Source organism: Phaenicophaeus curvirostris, chromosome Z (genome assembly GCF_032191515.1).
Source record: "Phaenicophaeus curvirostris isolate KB17595 chromosome Z, BPBGC_Pcur_1.0, whole genome shotgun sequence".
Lineage (NCBI taxonomy): Eukaryota > Metazoa > Chordata > Aves > Cuculiformes > Cuculidae > Phaenicophaeus > Phaenicophaeus curvirostris.
Genome location: NC_091431.1, coordinates 31,794,337 through 31,811,729, shown reverse-complemented (window position 1 = coordinate 31,811,729; position 17,393 = coordinate 31,794,337). Strand labels below are relative to the sequence as shown.

General features: G+C 36.5%; 1 protein-coding gene across 1 annotated transcript in view; it reads left to right on the top strand.

Annotated features, from left to right (window-relative positions):
* The window catches only part of FER (FER tyrosine kinase), a 129,290-nt gene that overhangs the window by 17,484 nt on the left and 94,413 nt on the right, over positions 1-17,393 (top strand). Inside the window, exons 6-8 of the mRNA XM_069879949.1 lie at positions 11,708-11,891; positions 12,808-12,945; positions 13,852-13,971. Coding sequence (XP_069736050.1) covers positions 11,708-11,891; positions 12,808-12,945; positions 13,852-13,971 — 442 coding nt within the window. The remainder of the gene's footprint in view (positions 1-11,707; positions 11,892-12,807; positions 12,946-13,851; positions 13,972-17,393) is intronic.

The following is a 17,393-nucleotide window of genomic DNA, read 5'->3' as shown; positions in this document are numbered from 1 at the left end:
ATTGTAATGCTTAATTATCCTAGGCATTAGTTCAGTCACTAGTGCTTATTCAAATTATGTTCTATTACGAAATATGACTTCTGTTAATATACAAATTCATTCAATTTTTTCAGGATTTCAAGGATTATTGAAAACAAGGAAAAGAATAGTGCCTACCAGAACAGTGGAGGGTTTAACCAAGTATTGGTAATAAGTTGAAAAACATTTTTTTAAGCAAAAGAATATAAGCTTTTGAACACCAGCTTTTGCATGATATATGTTAAAAGAGCCAGTACAGGTCCTCTTTTTTAAAATGCTATTCTCAAGAGTCTGTTCCTTTGTCAAACCAAGTCTCCATCACAGTGCTGGCCCTGCATTTCTGGAGTGGAAGGGGACAGCTACTCTTCAGGACATACCACTTTGTCTTTGCATGGTTAATTACCTCTAAATTTGTACAGTACCTGTGCAAGCTGGTCAACATGAAAAGAATGCAAGACACGCAAAGGAATGTCTTAGAAATTTCTCTGGTTTTCAAGTGTAGTGATTTTGGAATTTAGTGACTTTTGTTTTGTTTTAGAATAGCAAAGCCACCTACTACTGAGAGAGCAGGTTTACAAGAGTAAAAGAGGTACAAGCGGTTCTTTATTTTGGCAAAAGTATTGTTTTCCTGTTTTCTACTTGAGTTATTAAAAGTGATATTAAATTCTGGCTAAACACACACAATAGAGTACATTAGCTGAAAAGAGTTAAGCCTGGCAAAGTTGTAAGCAGTAGAAAGTGATTTTCTGCAGTTCTAGTTCTTTTTATGTTTTCCTACAGTCACAAAGTATTCTCAAGTAAACTTGACTTGTGGTGTGTCTGAGACTCCTACCAGCTGAACAGGACTGTCACACGTTGATGCCCAAACACAGGGGTGTGGCAGTTTTCATGTTTTGCTGAAAAAACTAAGAGGACCTGTAGAAAGTGTAATAAGAATAAGGGTTAAGTGCTGAATAATAATACTGGTTAGTTACGGATTTTGTTTGTGTCAGGACCATGGGAAGGCAGCTGGTGGGAATTATTTGATAGCTCTGCAGTGAGGAAAAGGGAACTGCTTTCTTATGGATGCAGGATCTTCATTATGGAAGCCTTTATGCTCTCCTAATCTGGAGAAAGATGGATGTCCAGCTGGCTTAGGACCTCTTCTGAGGAACCCTCCGCTACTGCTGCTTGTACTTGGGCATGAGGGAAGCAGTGGGACAATTGTGTTGCAGAGCATGCGCCACTGAGCCTTGGTGCTTACTTGGTCGTTAGGCTGGAGTTCACTGCTTGGTTGTGGTCTCCAGTGTTGACATGCTGTCTCAGTCAGAAGTGACTGATATACTTTGTTTTTTTTAGCCCTTATGTCATCTGGTCATGCATTGCTGCACTTTTCTGGACCAGTGATTATTGTGGGGATTGCAAATGCAGCCTGGTTGGTTGTTCTTGGGAATGGAGACCCCAAGAGTCAGACAGGTCTGGTTGGTGTTACTCAACTGGTTGATAGATTTTTGCTTTTGAGTCCTTAATTTTTTTTTTTATTTTTTCTTTTTTAATGTATGGTGGGAGAAAACAAGCTGAGAGGGGGATAATGCCATCAAGATGAACTAGTCCAGTTCACCCTCTAATAAGTCCAGTATGCCTCTGATAAGATATACTTAGCCGACTGGGACAACGGATAGATGGATTTCAGTTGTCTCTTCTGGATTGGAAGGCTTTGCTTGTTTGTTTTTTTTTAAAGAAACCCACAACTAGGTACACGTAGTATTGTTCCTTTGCAAAATTAGGATATTAGGAGCAAAATATAAGAGAAATACTCATTGAATTTTTCATTGAATTTTTCTTCCGTACTGAAATGGGTGGCCCACTGAAATCTTTTGGATGTGTGATATTGAGAAAAAAGTACTGTAAGCTTCTTAAAACAGCCATCCATCATAATACTCGGTTTGTGTACACCTGTGCCTACAATGCCATGCTGACACTAAGAATGCTGAGTGACAAGGTGAATAGTGTGTTGTGTTGACATCACTGTTGCAGGAAAACATATCAAACCAAAATTTATACAAAATTATTTAGACATTGTTTGCCTAAAGGAGTCACAAAGCTTCTAAAAAAGTTTCATAAATAATGAATATTCATAAATAATAGGTGAGGAACGCAAGGCAGAAACTGTAGAACTGTTGTAGATATCACATGTGAGATCTCATTACTGTTTGAATCTCATTCGACTGGATCAGGTGACTGCTTACACTTAATTTTGTTATTTCCACAATTATTTTTGTCTCTGCGGAATTGTGCATCTTCCTTAAGTGTAGTTTTGAGTGTGCCTGTGTAGATTTCTAATGTTTTCATTCTTCATTGTTTTGATTAAACACAACTTGTTGCTGTAAAAAAGCTTATTGGACATGAGTAGTACATGAAATAATGAACAATAATTTGCTCTATTAAAAAAACAATTGAAAATTTGTAGATGGTTTTGTTGTTAGAAGTTTAAATATGAAATAGTTACTCTTATATTAGTTAACATTGAATGTTGGAATAGAACCAGTGTAGCTTTGGGAGCTTCATGCTGGATTTTAATACAATACAATCTTTTGCAAAATCTTCAGTTTTTATGTAACTGCATCTGTTACAGGTGTTTATTTTATTCGTGCTATTAGTTATTTGCTGATTGAATGTAGAAGCTATAGTGCAGCATTCTCATGTGACAGAATGGATGTGAGTAAATAGTAAAGGGAAAATACATTGATTCTAAGTATTTAATTTTATAATATAATTTTTTACTGCTACAGCAGCATAAAAAAATATTGTGTCAAGTTTCTCTACATTGACTTGTGTTCCCTGACTGTGTAGTAATTTAGAGGAGACTAGATGTATTAAAATTACATCTAGTGTAGTATACAACATTGCATGTGCAGGAAGAGTGTTTTGTCATTGCTGCAATTCCTGTAATTTAATACTTGAGAACTGATGTGACTTCTGTGGTACATACTGAAATTACATGACAGCATATGCTCTGTCTCTGATAAATAAGGAAGCTGTTGAAAAAGCTTTCATTAAATCATAGTATTGTCTTACTGTTCTTTGTAGTAGCTGAGTGGCCAGAAAATACTTGTATTAGGTGACTGGTGCATTCATTCTAAAATGCTTGTAAGACTGTGATTGTACTACTGTATTTCCTGGTGGTTTGTGTTGCCTTTAGCTGTTGCTGAGATCAGGGAAACTCCTAGTAGGGTATTTTTGGAGTTTATTTTTGGCTGTAACTCTCTCATTGTTAAGACAAAACAATTAAGACTGGCTGAACTGGTATGCCTTATTCACGGATGTCAGCAAGCTGGATGCTTCTCAATTAATATTCTGTTGTAAGCACTTCAGTTCATAGATACTGCCCATGCTTGCAAGGGCTAGGGTTGTTTCTTGTAAACTCAAGCTTCTAGAGCAGAAAATTCTGGGGAGTGCAGAGCCAAGCGATCTTGGTGACTTCTTGTGGAGTGTGGGATCAGCTTGGGCACATTGTTTCCAATCAACCTGGACATGCAGCCCCAGAAAATGCTCACCTCAGTCTTCACAGACTACCACTTAGAGGTCTGGGGAATTTACTAGTGGTCCTTATTAGCTCATGCATCTGACAGCAGTTCAGGAGATTGCACTTAAAGTATTGCCTGTTTTATACTATGTTATTTGTTTGTCTTAATGTTGAGCAGATAACTGTTTTGGATCACTTGGAAGTTTAGCTGTGGTATTCTGTAAATTTGAAATCTGTAAGTTGATACAAATAGGTTTGTTGTCTATGTAGAAGAGTTTTTATTAGAAATGGAAATGCTTGACTTCCTAGAATGTTTTAAAAAGAATACCAGACTTTTCTTTGCAAATGACAATTTTTCATAACTGAATTTTGGAAGCTTCAAAATACTGTTTTCAGTGTGACATACTATAGACACAGTCAGTTTCTATAAACATTAAACAGTTTTGTCAACAACTGATGGCAGTAGAATTATAATTAGATCTGTTTATGAAATCCATTATACAGATAAAGAAAACTGGATGTTTTCCTCTGTGGTAATTGATGTGCAGGACAACTGTGTACTCTGCCTCACTGAATTTTGCTACATTAAAAAATAAATTGCAATATGGAAATAGTACTGTAGCTGTGTTACATTAATTACGGGCCCAAAGGCTGTATTTAAAAGTTGAGTTATATGATAATTTATTTTGCAATTAGTTGAGGTGTTCTGCTGAGGAATAATGTATAGCAAAGCAATTTAGTCGTCTAGGCAGATGGGAACATGGGATGGTTTAGCCATTAGTGAGGCTTCTGAAAGATTGAGTATTGGTAAGTCTCTAGTTATATGGTTGTGATAATTTTCGAGTGTAAATTTGCAGTTTAGTTTAGCTGTTCAAGGTTGTTTCATTCATAGAATCGTGGAATCCCTAGCCTGGAAAAGACCCTAGAGATCATCAAGTCCAACCATACCTGTGCACCACTGAATCATATCCTAAGCACTTCATATACCTACCTCTTAAATACCTCCAGGGATGATGACTTGATCACCTCCCTGGACAGCCTGTTCTGAAGTTTGATAACCCTTTATTTGAAGAAATTTTTCCTGATGTCCAACCTGAACCTCACATGGCGCAGCTTGAGGCCATTTCCTCTCGTTCTTCACCTATCGCTTGGGCAAGGAGACCAACAGTCACCTCTCTACAACCTCTTTTCAGGAAGTTGTAGACAGCCTCCACTTCTCTAGGCTAAATCTTCTCTAGGCTTGTTGTGGTTCGTGGGTCAGAAGCCTGCACTGATAGTACATGGTATAATTTGACATATGCTGATTTTTGGTAAGCTGAAAGCAGATAGAGCATGTACTTTAAAGACAAGTTATAGAATTTTGGATCTTAAACTATGACATATGATGATAACTTTGGAATATATTGGCATACTTGAGTAGGAGCAGCCAATTATACAATAATACCAAGAAATAATCCAGCTTTTCTCCCCCTGCTACTACCTTCTCCCCTGCTGCTACTACCCTCTTCCTATTTCCCATACTAGTATTCTCTCAAGAGAATTGGCTAAGGCAAGAAAAGCTTGGTGCTTCCAGCTCTGACTTCAGCAGCCTCGTCCTCTCATCATTCATCCAGTCCCTATGCTCTAACTACTACTTGACCTCTTTCCTTCTGAACCCTCTTCCATTACTTCCACATATTCACATGCTTCTCATTCTCCAGAAAGACCTTATAGAGTATACGTATCGGTCTGCGTACTACCAGATTGACATTATAGCCTACTGTATTTAGAAACTGAGGGTATATGATTCCATTTCTTCTGAAATTAGTTGAGGTGTTCTGCTAAGAAATAGTTTATATAGGGAAAGAATTTAGTCATAGAATCACAGAATGGGTTGGGTTAGAAGGGACCTTAAAGATCATCTAGTTCCACCCCCCCGGCCATGGGCAAGAACATCTCCCACTAGGTCAGGTTGTTCGAAGCCTCATCCAACCTGGCCTTGAACTCCTTCAGGAATAGGGCATTTACAGCTTCTCTGAGCAACCTGTTCCAGTGCCTCACCACTCTCCAAGTAAAAAATTTCTTCCTGATATCTAGTCTAAATCTCCCCCCTCCAGTTTAAAACCATTACCCCTCATCCTATCACTATAATCCCTGATAAAGTCTCCCTCTGCAGCTTTCTTGTAGGCCCCCTTTAAATAGCAAAAGGCTGCTATGAGGTCTTTCTGGAGCCTTCTCTTCTCTAAGATGAACAATCCCCACTTGCTTGTCCTTGTATGGGAGGTGTTCCAGCCCTCTGATTATCTTTGTGGCCCTCCTCTGGACTTGCTCTAACAAATCCATGTCTTTCCCAATTTGAGGACTCCAGAATTGAACGAAGTGCTCCAGGTGAGGTCTCACAAGAACAGAGAAGAGGGAGAGAATTACCTTTCTTGACCTGCTGGTCATACTTCTGATGCAGCCTAAGATATTGTTGCCTTTCTGGGCTACAGGCGCACATTGCTGGCTCATGTTGAGCTTCTCATCCACCAGCATCCCCAAGTCTTTCTGTTCAGCCTATAGCTGTGCTTGGGATTGCTTCAGCCCAGGTGCAGGACATTGCACATGGTCTTGTTGAACTAAATGAGGTTTGCACAGGCCCAACTCTCTCTTGTCCCAGTCCCTCTGGATGGTGTCCATTCCCTCCAGTGTGTCAGTTGTGCCTCACAGCCTGGTGTCAAGCAAACTTGCTGCGAGTAGTCAATCCCACTGTCCATGTCTGTGATACAGATGTTAAGCAACACCAGTCCCAATACTGACCCCTGAGGAATACCACTCGTCACTGGCTTTCGCTTGAACATTGAGCCATTGACCACAAACAACTCTTTGAGTGCAAACATCCATCCAATTGTTTATGCACCGAGTGGTCTATCTACCAAATCCATATCTTTACAGTTTATTGACTAGTATGTTGTGTGGGACAGTGTCAAATGCACAAATCCAGGTAGATGATGCCAGTTATTATTCCTTTATCCACCAGCGCTGTGGCCCTGTCATAGAATTCCACCAATTTTCCCTTAGTGAAGTGGCCATGTTGGTTGTCACTAATCACCTCCTTATTTTTATAAGCTGAGTTTATAGGAGTCCTCAAGGCAGATTAAAAAATGGAGTTGTATACTTTCCAATTATATTGATACACTGGTGTCAGACATGCATGTGTTTGGTGGCATCTGACTTCTGGGATGTTATTCTGGATGTGATATGTGGGTGTTTTATTTTTCCCTCCAAATAATCTATAAATAATTTAGAAATAAATAGTGCAATGGTTTTGTATGTTGGGGAAATAAAAAAAAAATAACAGTCTTCCCATGAAACACAAGTTTTCGTTGTTTGCCAAAGACAAAACCTGTTATTTCTGGAAAAATATTTTAGAGAGAGTTGAGATTGTTGTCTCTCCAAAACGGTTCTACAGAAAGTTTAGAAGTAGATTGTTTCGTTCATACTTAAATGAAAAATATTGGGTTGGTGCAATAATAATTGCCAATTTTGTCATTGTAAGCTGTGATGCTTATTTTGTATCAATCTTTTGTTTAACTGTGTTCATGTCGTATACCATTTTAAAGTATGAATGTCACTCTTCTTGTTTATGCTCATGGTTTTATTTTCACTGTTTATTCTGTTTTATATTATGCTGTCATATTAAAGATGAAATCAAAGCAAATTTGAATAATTTTATTGTGTGAGTTTGAAAGGCAATATAAAGCAGTGGTAACTGCTAGAAATATCAGCCAACCATTTGGCCAGGGGGCTATCAACAAATGTATAGCTCAACATTCGTCCCAAAAATGTCATTAAAGAAATGAGGGCCTTGAAGATGAGGAGGGCTGTGGAAGTCTGTCTGTGATATATTACAAGCAATTGTGGGCCATTATTGAAGGGGACCCATGCAAAACAGCTTGAGAGGTTACAGAAGAACTAAATATTGACCATTCGACAATTGTTTGACATTTGCACCACACTGGAAAAATCAAAGAAGTTCAAAAAATGTATGCTGCATGAGCTAAATGAAAATAAAAAGAAAAATCACTGTTAGGAAGTCTGCTCTGTGCTTCTCTTGCACAAAACTGATGAATTCCTTCATTGCACTGTGACATGAAGTGAAAAATGGATTCTGTACAACAACTGAGAGCATTCCAGTGGCTGGATTGAGGTGAAGACTGAAATCCTTCCCCAAACTGAAGCTGCATCAAAATGTTATGGTCACTGGTGGTTGATAGGTGGAATCATTCACTACAACTTCTTGAATCCTGACAAAACCATCACAGTGGAGGAGAGGTGCCAGGAACTGACAAAATGCACCAACTGCAACATTTACATCCAACACTGGTTAATCGAAAAGGACCGTTTCTTCTCCATGGCAATGCCCAACCACATGTCTCGCAAATGACTCTGCAGAAGCTGCGTGAACTGGTTGATGAAATAATGCCTCACCTAGCTTACTCACCAAACCTGCCTCCCACTGATAAACCCATTGTCAAGTATCTGTACAACTTCCTGTAAGAGAAGTTCTTCACAAACAAGCAGCAGCTCAAGACACGTTCAAAAAATTCATCCATTCCAGGATTCCAGAATTCTGTGTTACCAGAATACATATGACTTATTTTCCTGTTTGGCAAAAAAGTGTGGATTCTAATGTTTTTTAGTGCTTTAAAGCTGATGGTTAAAAACAGCAATTATTTTTGCAGCAAAACAATTCTTCTCTAGTGATAACTCTGGGGATGTGCTTTGTCTTTGTTGTGCACAGTAACTTTGTTCATTTAGCTAAACTATAGTGTAAGTAATCTGTGCCTTCCACAAATAAAATTAGGTCAGCAGTTTGATTGTTTTGAATTAAACAACAAACATAATATCCTTTTAAAGTAATTTTTATTACTCTGTATTTAAAATGTCGTTGGCAGTGGTAAGGTAGCAAATATCTAGAGATCCATATGAAGGAAAAAACTGACAGCTATCTCATCTTTATGGTAGCTTGTTATGCAGGGAGTTCCTGAGTCAGAAATGGTGTCTTTCTTAGTACTTAGTAGCTATTCAGGATTTTTTATGTCCATGTGTCCATTCAGTGGGTCTCTTCCAACCTGCTTATTCTATGATTCTATGATTCTGTGATTCAGTGTTAAACTGCCTAACTTTTTCTTACTTAACAATAACATTGAACAACAGATTGCACAGGTTAGCTGTAAGATTGTTGAAGAAGAATGTCCTTTGATTTTAGCAAAGAACATACTGTTTCCTTACAATTAATGCCTTACAGTTGTTACACTGAAAGAGTTTGGGAAAGACTCTTAACTGTGTCCCCTCTCACACATTGCTGCTCAGTCTACTGGTGCTTCAGGAATCCTAATGTTAATCATTCCTTCTAGATTCCTTCTGTCTCCTACCTTTCTTCTACTTAATGCCCTTCTTTAAACCTTTTTCATTTCAGATGTGTCCTCCTTTCAGATAAAAGAACTGCATACTGTTTTATGTGGATTTAACCAGTCTTGTAAAGACTTGTAAAGCTGGCTAGTTCTTTGCTAAATACCATCTTGTTGGGTGGCTGTTGGAGTTAACATTTCTATTGAAGTTTCTGTACTAACCACAAGATCTCATTCCTTAGTGCACTTAGTAAACTTATGACAGATTGCTTAACTTGAATAGTTTTTTCCCCATATGCATCTTTATAAATATTCACACTATAATTTATCATTTTGTAATTTAATCAATACATCTTATGGGGTTTTTTCTATTTCTTCAGATTTAGTTCTCCTGTTTGCTTCCTTCAGACAGCATCTTCACCATTATCTTACCTTGTATATCAGGACCCAACTGATATTCCTGGGGCACTCCACGGAGTGTAAACACTGATCATAATATTTCAGCTAAAACTTTCTCAAGTTCCTTTAAAGTTACAAAGATAAACACCATCCAGTCCTCATAATTTCTTCTTATTTCATTTATTCTCTGATCTCATCTTCTGACACTTCAGAAGAGAGAGATTTGTTGACTCTTTCATAATGAGACATTTCAGCTTGGAAATCTCTGAAGGTCTTTTTTTGTCTACCAGCTCCTTTTATGTAGTGACTTTCCTTTTATATTTTATGACAACCTTGCTGACTTCAATGTATACAAAACAGGATTTGTTTCTGTTTTACAGTTTTTTTTCCCCCTCAACTTTATTTTGATGTGCCTTAACAAGTTTCTGTATTTTAATTTAGTGGATGTCACAATCTTATATATTCTTCATATGACACAATTGCAGCTTTCCAAGCTCTGTTATCAAGCCTCTGTTCTTCCACTTAGCAATGAATACTTACTTTTTCTTTTTTTTCTCAACTACTTTGTGATAGTTAGTAAGAAATGTTAAAATACAATATTTTTTTTTGCTTATATTATTTTAAGATTATAAGAAATGTAGCAATCTGAATGAAGTTGGTTTACTTAGTGTATGTTTATCTGTGCATGTAGTTGTGAATCTGCACTTGGTAACTGCAGATACAGGACTCATTTAAAATGCTTTTGATTCCTGAAAAAATAGTAAGACAATTGTTAAATATGGAGAAGGTAGCAAGGGTATGAGTAAGAGTTTATGTGTCTTAATAAGGAATCATATATAAAAAAAAAATCTCCTTTCCTTTTCTGACAAGAGAAATACGTGATCAAGTTGGAAGTATTCTAGTAGAGGTACGAAACTGCCTAAAGCTGCTTGGGGAATAGTTGTTAATGAGGTCCTGTCAGAATAGTATGTTCTGTGGGACACTGCAGGATATATGTTGAGATTAGCTTTGAGGGGTCTTTCAGTGTTTTGTTATTTTGTTTCAGAGTTTGTTTATTAAATTCCCAGGCATCACCATGCCTTGAAGGAGTTGAACGTGCTCTGGAATGCAGCTGTAGAGTTAAAAATAATTAGATAAACTTGGAGTCTCAAAAATAGTGTTACTTATTAAGGTCGGGTTCCAAAGGGAAAGGAATTAGTGATACCATGTTTGCATGATATTAAAAAAAGATGCACTTTTTTCTTTCCCTTTTTTTTCATTTATTTTAATTTTTTTATGCGCTGGAACTATCTGGAATGTGAAGTTATTCTTCGACTTTGAGCCCTGACTGAAGTTGTGCTTAGGTAACATTGTGAAGAGTCAACTGCAAAAAGAACAGGGTTTACAAGGGAAGACCTGGAGGTCTGTCAATGTGACGTATAGAAGACTGGGCAGAAGAGGAGAGTGTGTAATCTAATATGTAAAAGATGGATTGCAGAGGATGGTAGAACCTATTTTTTCAGACCCGTGACACATCTGAAATAAGTAAGGTTATAAATTAAAGCAACAGAGATTTACGTTGGAGAGTGAAGGGGTAGGGAGGTAGGGGAATGCTTTCAGCTAGCATAGTGCTAAACCTGAGTACTAGGAACTTTCAAAGTTATCTGTCACTGGATATCTAAAAAACTGGAGAATCATAAAAACGTGTCACATTTGTGCAGTTACTGTGGCAAAGAATATAGATAGATGACCTCTTGAAATACCTTTTAGTTCTCAGGTTCAGGATTGAGCTGGTCTTAATATGAACTTGAGGACTTCTAGTCTTCAAAAGTGGAGAGCTGAGACTGTAGAGCCAACCTCCTGATTGAAGTTACTGACAGTGATAAGGAAATGTTAAGTTGTAGTAGAGAAGCTGCTCATTTTGGATGGGAATATTAGTGTGAAAATTTAGCTACTCACATGTAGACTGCATCATGGCTTTATTAGGATGAGTTGTTGCAATAGAATTTTTGCTTATTATAAATCACAGATTTTTAATGAATCATGAATCTGACCTCTTAAGACATCTCATATTTTCTTCATTAAAAAATGTTTATTTGCTCTGAGGGATAGAAAAGATTAGCTTTGTGATAGTCATGTGCATGCACTTTGCTCTGTTCGTCATAGTTATATTATTTTTATACCTGCGTAGACAGTGGTCTTCATATACTTTTAGATAAAGGATTAACACATTTCTAACTTGATGAGTAAATGGAGATATTTTTTCTTACTAGTGTCCTGAAAATCATCAGATTTTTTCTTCTTCAGAGAAGTACCTTGAAAAGACTGTTATAGAAAATGGTGCAAACTTACCATAACTCTGCTAGATTTATGTCATCTGCACATTTATACGCTTTTACATCACCATGTACTTTTTTTGTTTGCTTTCTCTTAGGAAAGGAGACTGAGAAAGCCAAAGATCGGTGTGATAAAGCCACAATGAAGCTTCATATGTTGCATAATCAGTATGTGCTGGCACTGAAAGGAGCACAGTTACATCAGCACCAGTATTATGATACTACCCTTCCTCTGTTACTTGATTCACTACAGAAAATGCAAGAAGAAATGATTAAAGCCCTGTAAGATGTATTTTTACATGTTTTTAGCTTGTGGAATTTTATATGTGAGGTATTCTAATTAATATATGGGATTATTTGTGAATAATAAAGTGTGTTTACTTGTATATCGAGGGATGATGAAAAAAGATGTTTTAATCTTTCAATTGACAATAACTGTGCATTGAAAAGTATTTCCAAATAATCCAGATGGTAGTTTTGAGTGGTTGCTTAAACATTCTAGCAAGACACTGTCGTCTCATAAAACCTTAAAATCTTAGATGAACTGCAGTGCTTATAGCTGAGTTCATGCTTTGTCCTTCAGTTTTGTAGTTGGTATGCTACAGCAAGTTTGTTGCCTCTAGTAGTCTTATTTTTGTGAAATTCCACCAGAAACAAATTTGATTTAAACTGGCCAACTGTCTTAAAAGTAATTGTGGAGGAGGACCAGGCAGATGCATTGTTAATTGTATACGTGAAGGAAATAACAGGATTGTATAAACCTGATGTCACTCTGAGCAATCCAAATCTAGATCCTAAAATAAATATAATGAAAAAGTATCATTAAATAAGAGCACAAAAACCTTTAGTGTAGGTTGTAACAAGCATCATGAGTCCTTTGTGAAGAAGAGTATCGTCAATCAGCTGTAAACATTCCTTTTCCTTGTAATCCCTACAATTTCTAGTTCAGCTACCGTGTGTGCACTGAGGTCAATATAAGGAGCATGGTCTTGGAGGCTTCTCACTCATAGCCAATCTGTAAAGAAAAGGCCATACCTGATCTGCTCTTTCTTTGAGTAATATGCTGTCTTATTTTTTCCTGTTTTAGCCAGTTGCAACAAGAGTATGTAGAAACATCAAACAGAAAGTTTGAATCATCTTCACTGCCCTCTGTGCCTTCAGTGCCGTGTTATACACTAGAATTTTTTTTCCTCTTTAGAAAAGGGATCTTGGATGAGTATAGCCAGATCACCAGTCTTGTAACAGAAGAGATTGTGAATGTCCATAAAGAAATCCAGACCTCGGTTGAACAGATAGACCCTAACTCTGAGTACAATGACTTCATAGATACTCACAGGTATACGTTTTCATCTTGATGTACGTGTTCATGTTTCATCTTGATAAAACCCAACATTAAACTGCAACACTGCTTAAGTTATTGGAATTGGAATTTTTTTCTGTTTGATTCCTTTTACATTGTTACTTGTAAAGCTTTATCTTAGTTTGAAAATTGTTCCACCCGTATGTACAGAAAGCTGGCTGAAAGTCAGGTTTTTAATCTGACTGTTTCTTCAGCCATCTCTTTGGCTGGCTGTAGAAAAGCAAAATTCCAGTTACCATTATTATGTGTGAAGAATCATGACTTTGGTACTGACATCAGACTATACAAGACAGTCCAGATTCAGTATAACCTAATTTACTGTGTATATGAATGCATTTGGCTCCCTAGGCCAAACAAAGTTTCTCTACTACGTTTCTTTTATTGTCCAAATTCTACTTTAAAGTGAATTCTAGGTACTTCTGTGTACTCTGCAGATATTGCAGGTAGAGACTACAGATAATGCAGATAATTTAGGAAAGTTTTTTGCTTTAAAAATAAACTGTATTTGCTATTTATTGAACTGTTGGTATGTGCAGAAATAGTTCTAAGAATTCCTGAGTTTTCTTTTTCATTGTTATTTGTGAATTAATAATTGTTACATACAAGTTTAAAACAGGATCAGCTAAGAGTGGACTCATTCATATTGATGCCTCTTGAGAACCTTAGTTATGCTGTGGTCTTGACTCAAAGAATTGTATGCCGTTTTATGATCTGATAAGTCTTCAAGACTATGATCTTTATTTAGAGCATAAAGAATGTGTATAGAGTTACTGCCTTTTATTTCATATGTAATTTTAACTGTATTCAAGCATAATAATTTGCTTTATAATATAGTCAAAGCTACATGTTAACTTTGAAAATATACCATTTGTTTACTAAAAGGTCATCAGAAGTTGTTGAACAAGAAATAGAGTTTGATACATCCTTATTAGAAGAAAATGAAAACCTTCAAGCTAATGAGATCATGTGGAATAATCTAACAGCAGAAAGTTTACAAGCCACGTAAGCTTTTCTTTCCAAACCTTCCATCCTTTGGAAATGCTGTTATATCAAGGCTCACTCAGATCATCCCATAATTGTGTCTTCATTTTTAAGTTCCAGTTTCTAAAAATAGAAATAGCTATAGGCTCTTTCTCATGTTGGTTTTATTGTTCCTTTGCACAAAATGTCCCCCTACAGTCCCCCTTCAAAACTTGCTAGCAATTTCAATATGTGTTCTTCTCCTTGCCAGTTAAATTATACAAATCCATCATGAATACTCCTTGCAAACATTCTGATTCACCTACCCAAAAGTTTCTTCACATTTGATACTCTAGCAAAATTACTGAAATCTTTGGATGAAACCACTGAATTCTGTGATGTAGTCAGTGATTTAAATTGCCACACAGAAAATTGTCATGAATATATTTCTTTCACTTGTTTTATAAGTTCTTATTATAACTTTTATAATACATTAACTTACTAACACAGATGTAGCTGTTGTAATGCATTTCATGGAGTTTTTAGCTATTTACTGTGATAAAATACATTCCTATTTATTTTGCTAATATATTGCCTAATTAAATCTTTTCATTACTTTTACCAACTTCATCTTTAATCATTTGTTACTGGGGAGCAAATCTCTTACTGAGGTTATTGTGTGCTATTTATATTATCAGCCTCAGCTTCTGATATATAATGGTTTTGATGCAGTCACTTGTGAGATTTCAGCTATTAATTATATATGGCATTTTATTTTTATATTGAACATAGCAATTTAAAATGAAAAATACAGAATTTAATTGGTCACTGATATTTTTCTTGGCTCTACTGTATTTCAGTCCATGTTTGACTTACTTGAAGGAGTTTTTTTCTTTTAGAAAGCATAACTGATTCAAATGAACTATCAGTGTTGTGCTGTGGAGTTTTTATAAGCTTTTTAAGAACTTTCGTCTGCTTAATCAAACTATGATCCTTATTTCTTGTAGGTTTTTCTGAAACCAGAATCATTGTGACTCTTAAAGCAGTGAGGTATTTAAAACATAAGCATAAACACATTGCAGTGTCTTCTGCATATTATTCCAATCCCTATGTTCTCTCAATATGTCATGATTCTAACCCTAACCCCTAGCCTTAACCCTAGAGAATTGGGCTTGTTCAGCCTGGAGAAGAGAAGGCTCAGGGGAGATCTCACAGCAGCCTTCCAGTACCTGAAAGGGCCTACAAGAAAGCTGGGGAAGGACTGTTTACAAAGGCTTGTAGTGATAGGACTAGGGGTAGTGGGTATAAACTGGAGATGGGCAGATTTAGACTAGACATAAGGAAGAATTTCTTCACTATGAGAGTGGTGAGGCACTGGCACAAGTTGCCCAGGGAAGCTGTGGCTGCCTCATCCCTGGAGGTGTTCAAGGCCAGGTTGGATGGTGCCTTGGACAGCCTGATCTGGTGGGAGGGCCCTGCCCATAGCAGGGGGGTTGGAACTGGATGACCTTTCAGGTCCCTTCCAAACCAGACTATTGTATGATTCTGTGATTCTATGATTTTCTGTGAAAGAGATGAAATACCACTTTTCCAGTAAATGATTCTGATTAAATGCATTTTTGTGTTTATAAACCTGTGTTTGCATATTTGCCTACATATACAAAACTAGAGTAATTATATAAATTGTATTTTCAGTACAATTTCCAAAGTGTGATGCTATTTTTGGAACAGAGTCAGATAGCTCTTTTAAGTGTTGCTGTCTTTGAGGTGTTCGCTTTCTGGTATAGATGCAGGACTCTGAGCTAAAAAAGTTCATCTATATTGACTTAGACCAAAGGTTGACTTAATTAGATTTCTTTTCTCTTACGTTAGGCAACAGGGAGAAGTCTAGGGAGAAGAAAAAGAATAGGATGGTCATGCAGCTCTGTTTCTTCAAAATAATGCTTCACCCTCTCATAATTTTCAGCTCAGAAATGTTTTGAGATATAGTACTTGTTCCTAATAGCCTTAGGGGTATGTTTCTTCTATGATTTCTCTAGTCAGTTAGAGTATATATATGTCTCTGTTGTGCACAGATTTTTTGGTCAAGGAATTCCAGAAATTAACTTCGTATTATGTGAACCCGTGATTTCTTTGTTTCATTTTATGGCTATTAAGCTCTTGCTTTGGAAGAAGACAGGAACAATCAGCTCCTTTCTGCTCATGATATTGTAGACTTCTATTGTACTCCTACTCTGATCTCTTTTTCAGAGCTGTCTTCAGCTCTACTCTGTCCTTTCACAAAATTTACTCAAAATTTATCAAGCTTGTAATCTTTATTTGAATATTTTCAAGGTTACTGTATTGGTTTTGAGATGAATGGCTGGAACTGCACTAATAATCCAGATGCATAATTTAGAGGTTTCCTGTATTCTTGTTCTTCTTTGTTTTTAACAAGTCCTTGAGAATCATTCTGTTTGATTTTTTGACCACTGCGGTGTGTCAAGCCAGTGTTTTCATGGAATCAGCTGCTGTAATTCCAAGATCTCATTTCTGAATGGTAATGGTCAGCTTAGAGCAATTCACTATGTAAAGGAAGTTTTGAATTGTTTTCCCTCTGTACATTTGTCTGTTTCAACATGTTCTGAAATTCGTCTTCTAAATGGCAGTCCAGTTATTGAGTATCCTAAGATCCAGAATAATCCTTCATATTCTTCATGTTCAGTCCCTCCCTGTACCTCATTGTACAGACAGCATGCTTTGTCAATTTTTAAACTATGCTTTTATTTGGATTGTTATGAACATACTAAGCAGTGCAGATTTTTGGAAAGCTGCACTACCTCCTGGCACTTTAAAAATGGTTTATTCTTGTCCTCCTTGTCCTTCTTCCTAATTGTTTTTTAGTGCAGGTGAGAACACTTCTTTTTATAACTGCTTAGTTCTCTGGAAGTGCCTCTGCATATGTACCTTGTTAACTGTGGTTTAGATACAGTTTGTTATAGTTTTGCTTTAAAACCACTGTACCCAAAAAAGACCCCGCAGATATTTATGTCAACTTACTATATATAGCTAGAAATTTGCAAGTAATATATGTATATTACATCCTTTATTGACAGATGATGACTTTTAAAAAATCCATTCTGTATCTGTTGAAGCAATAGAAATTCAATTGTTGATCTTTAATAGCGAAATCGTGGCCTTAGATCTTGAAAACTGTACATCATTATGTTTCTGCAGGGGGAAACTACCTTCAGTATCTACCAAATATAATAAATCCAGTACACATAGTGTGTCTATTTCTCAGATTTATTTATCGTGATAGATTCAAAGATGTATTCAGAATCAATAGGTTTTGGTTGAATCAGTTGTTTTATTAAGTATGCAAGGGAAAATGACAGCATTACATATGTTATTGTTTAAAGATTTTTGTAAAATATGTTTTAAGGAAACATGATGAGAAAACTGGTTCATTTTTAGCTATATTT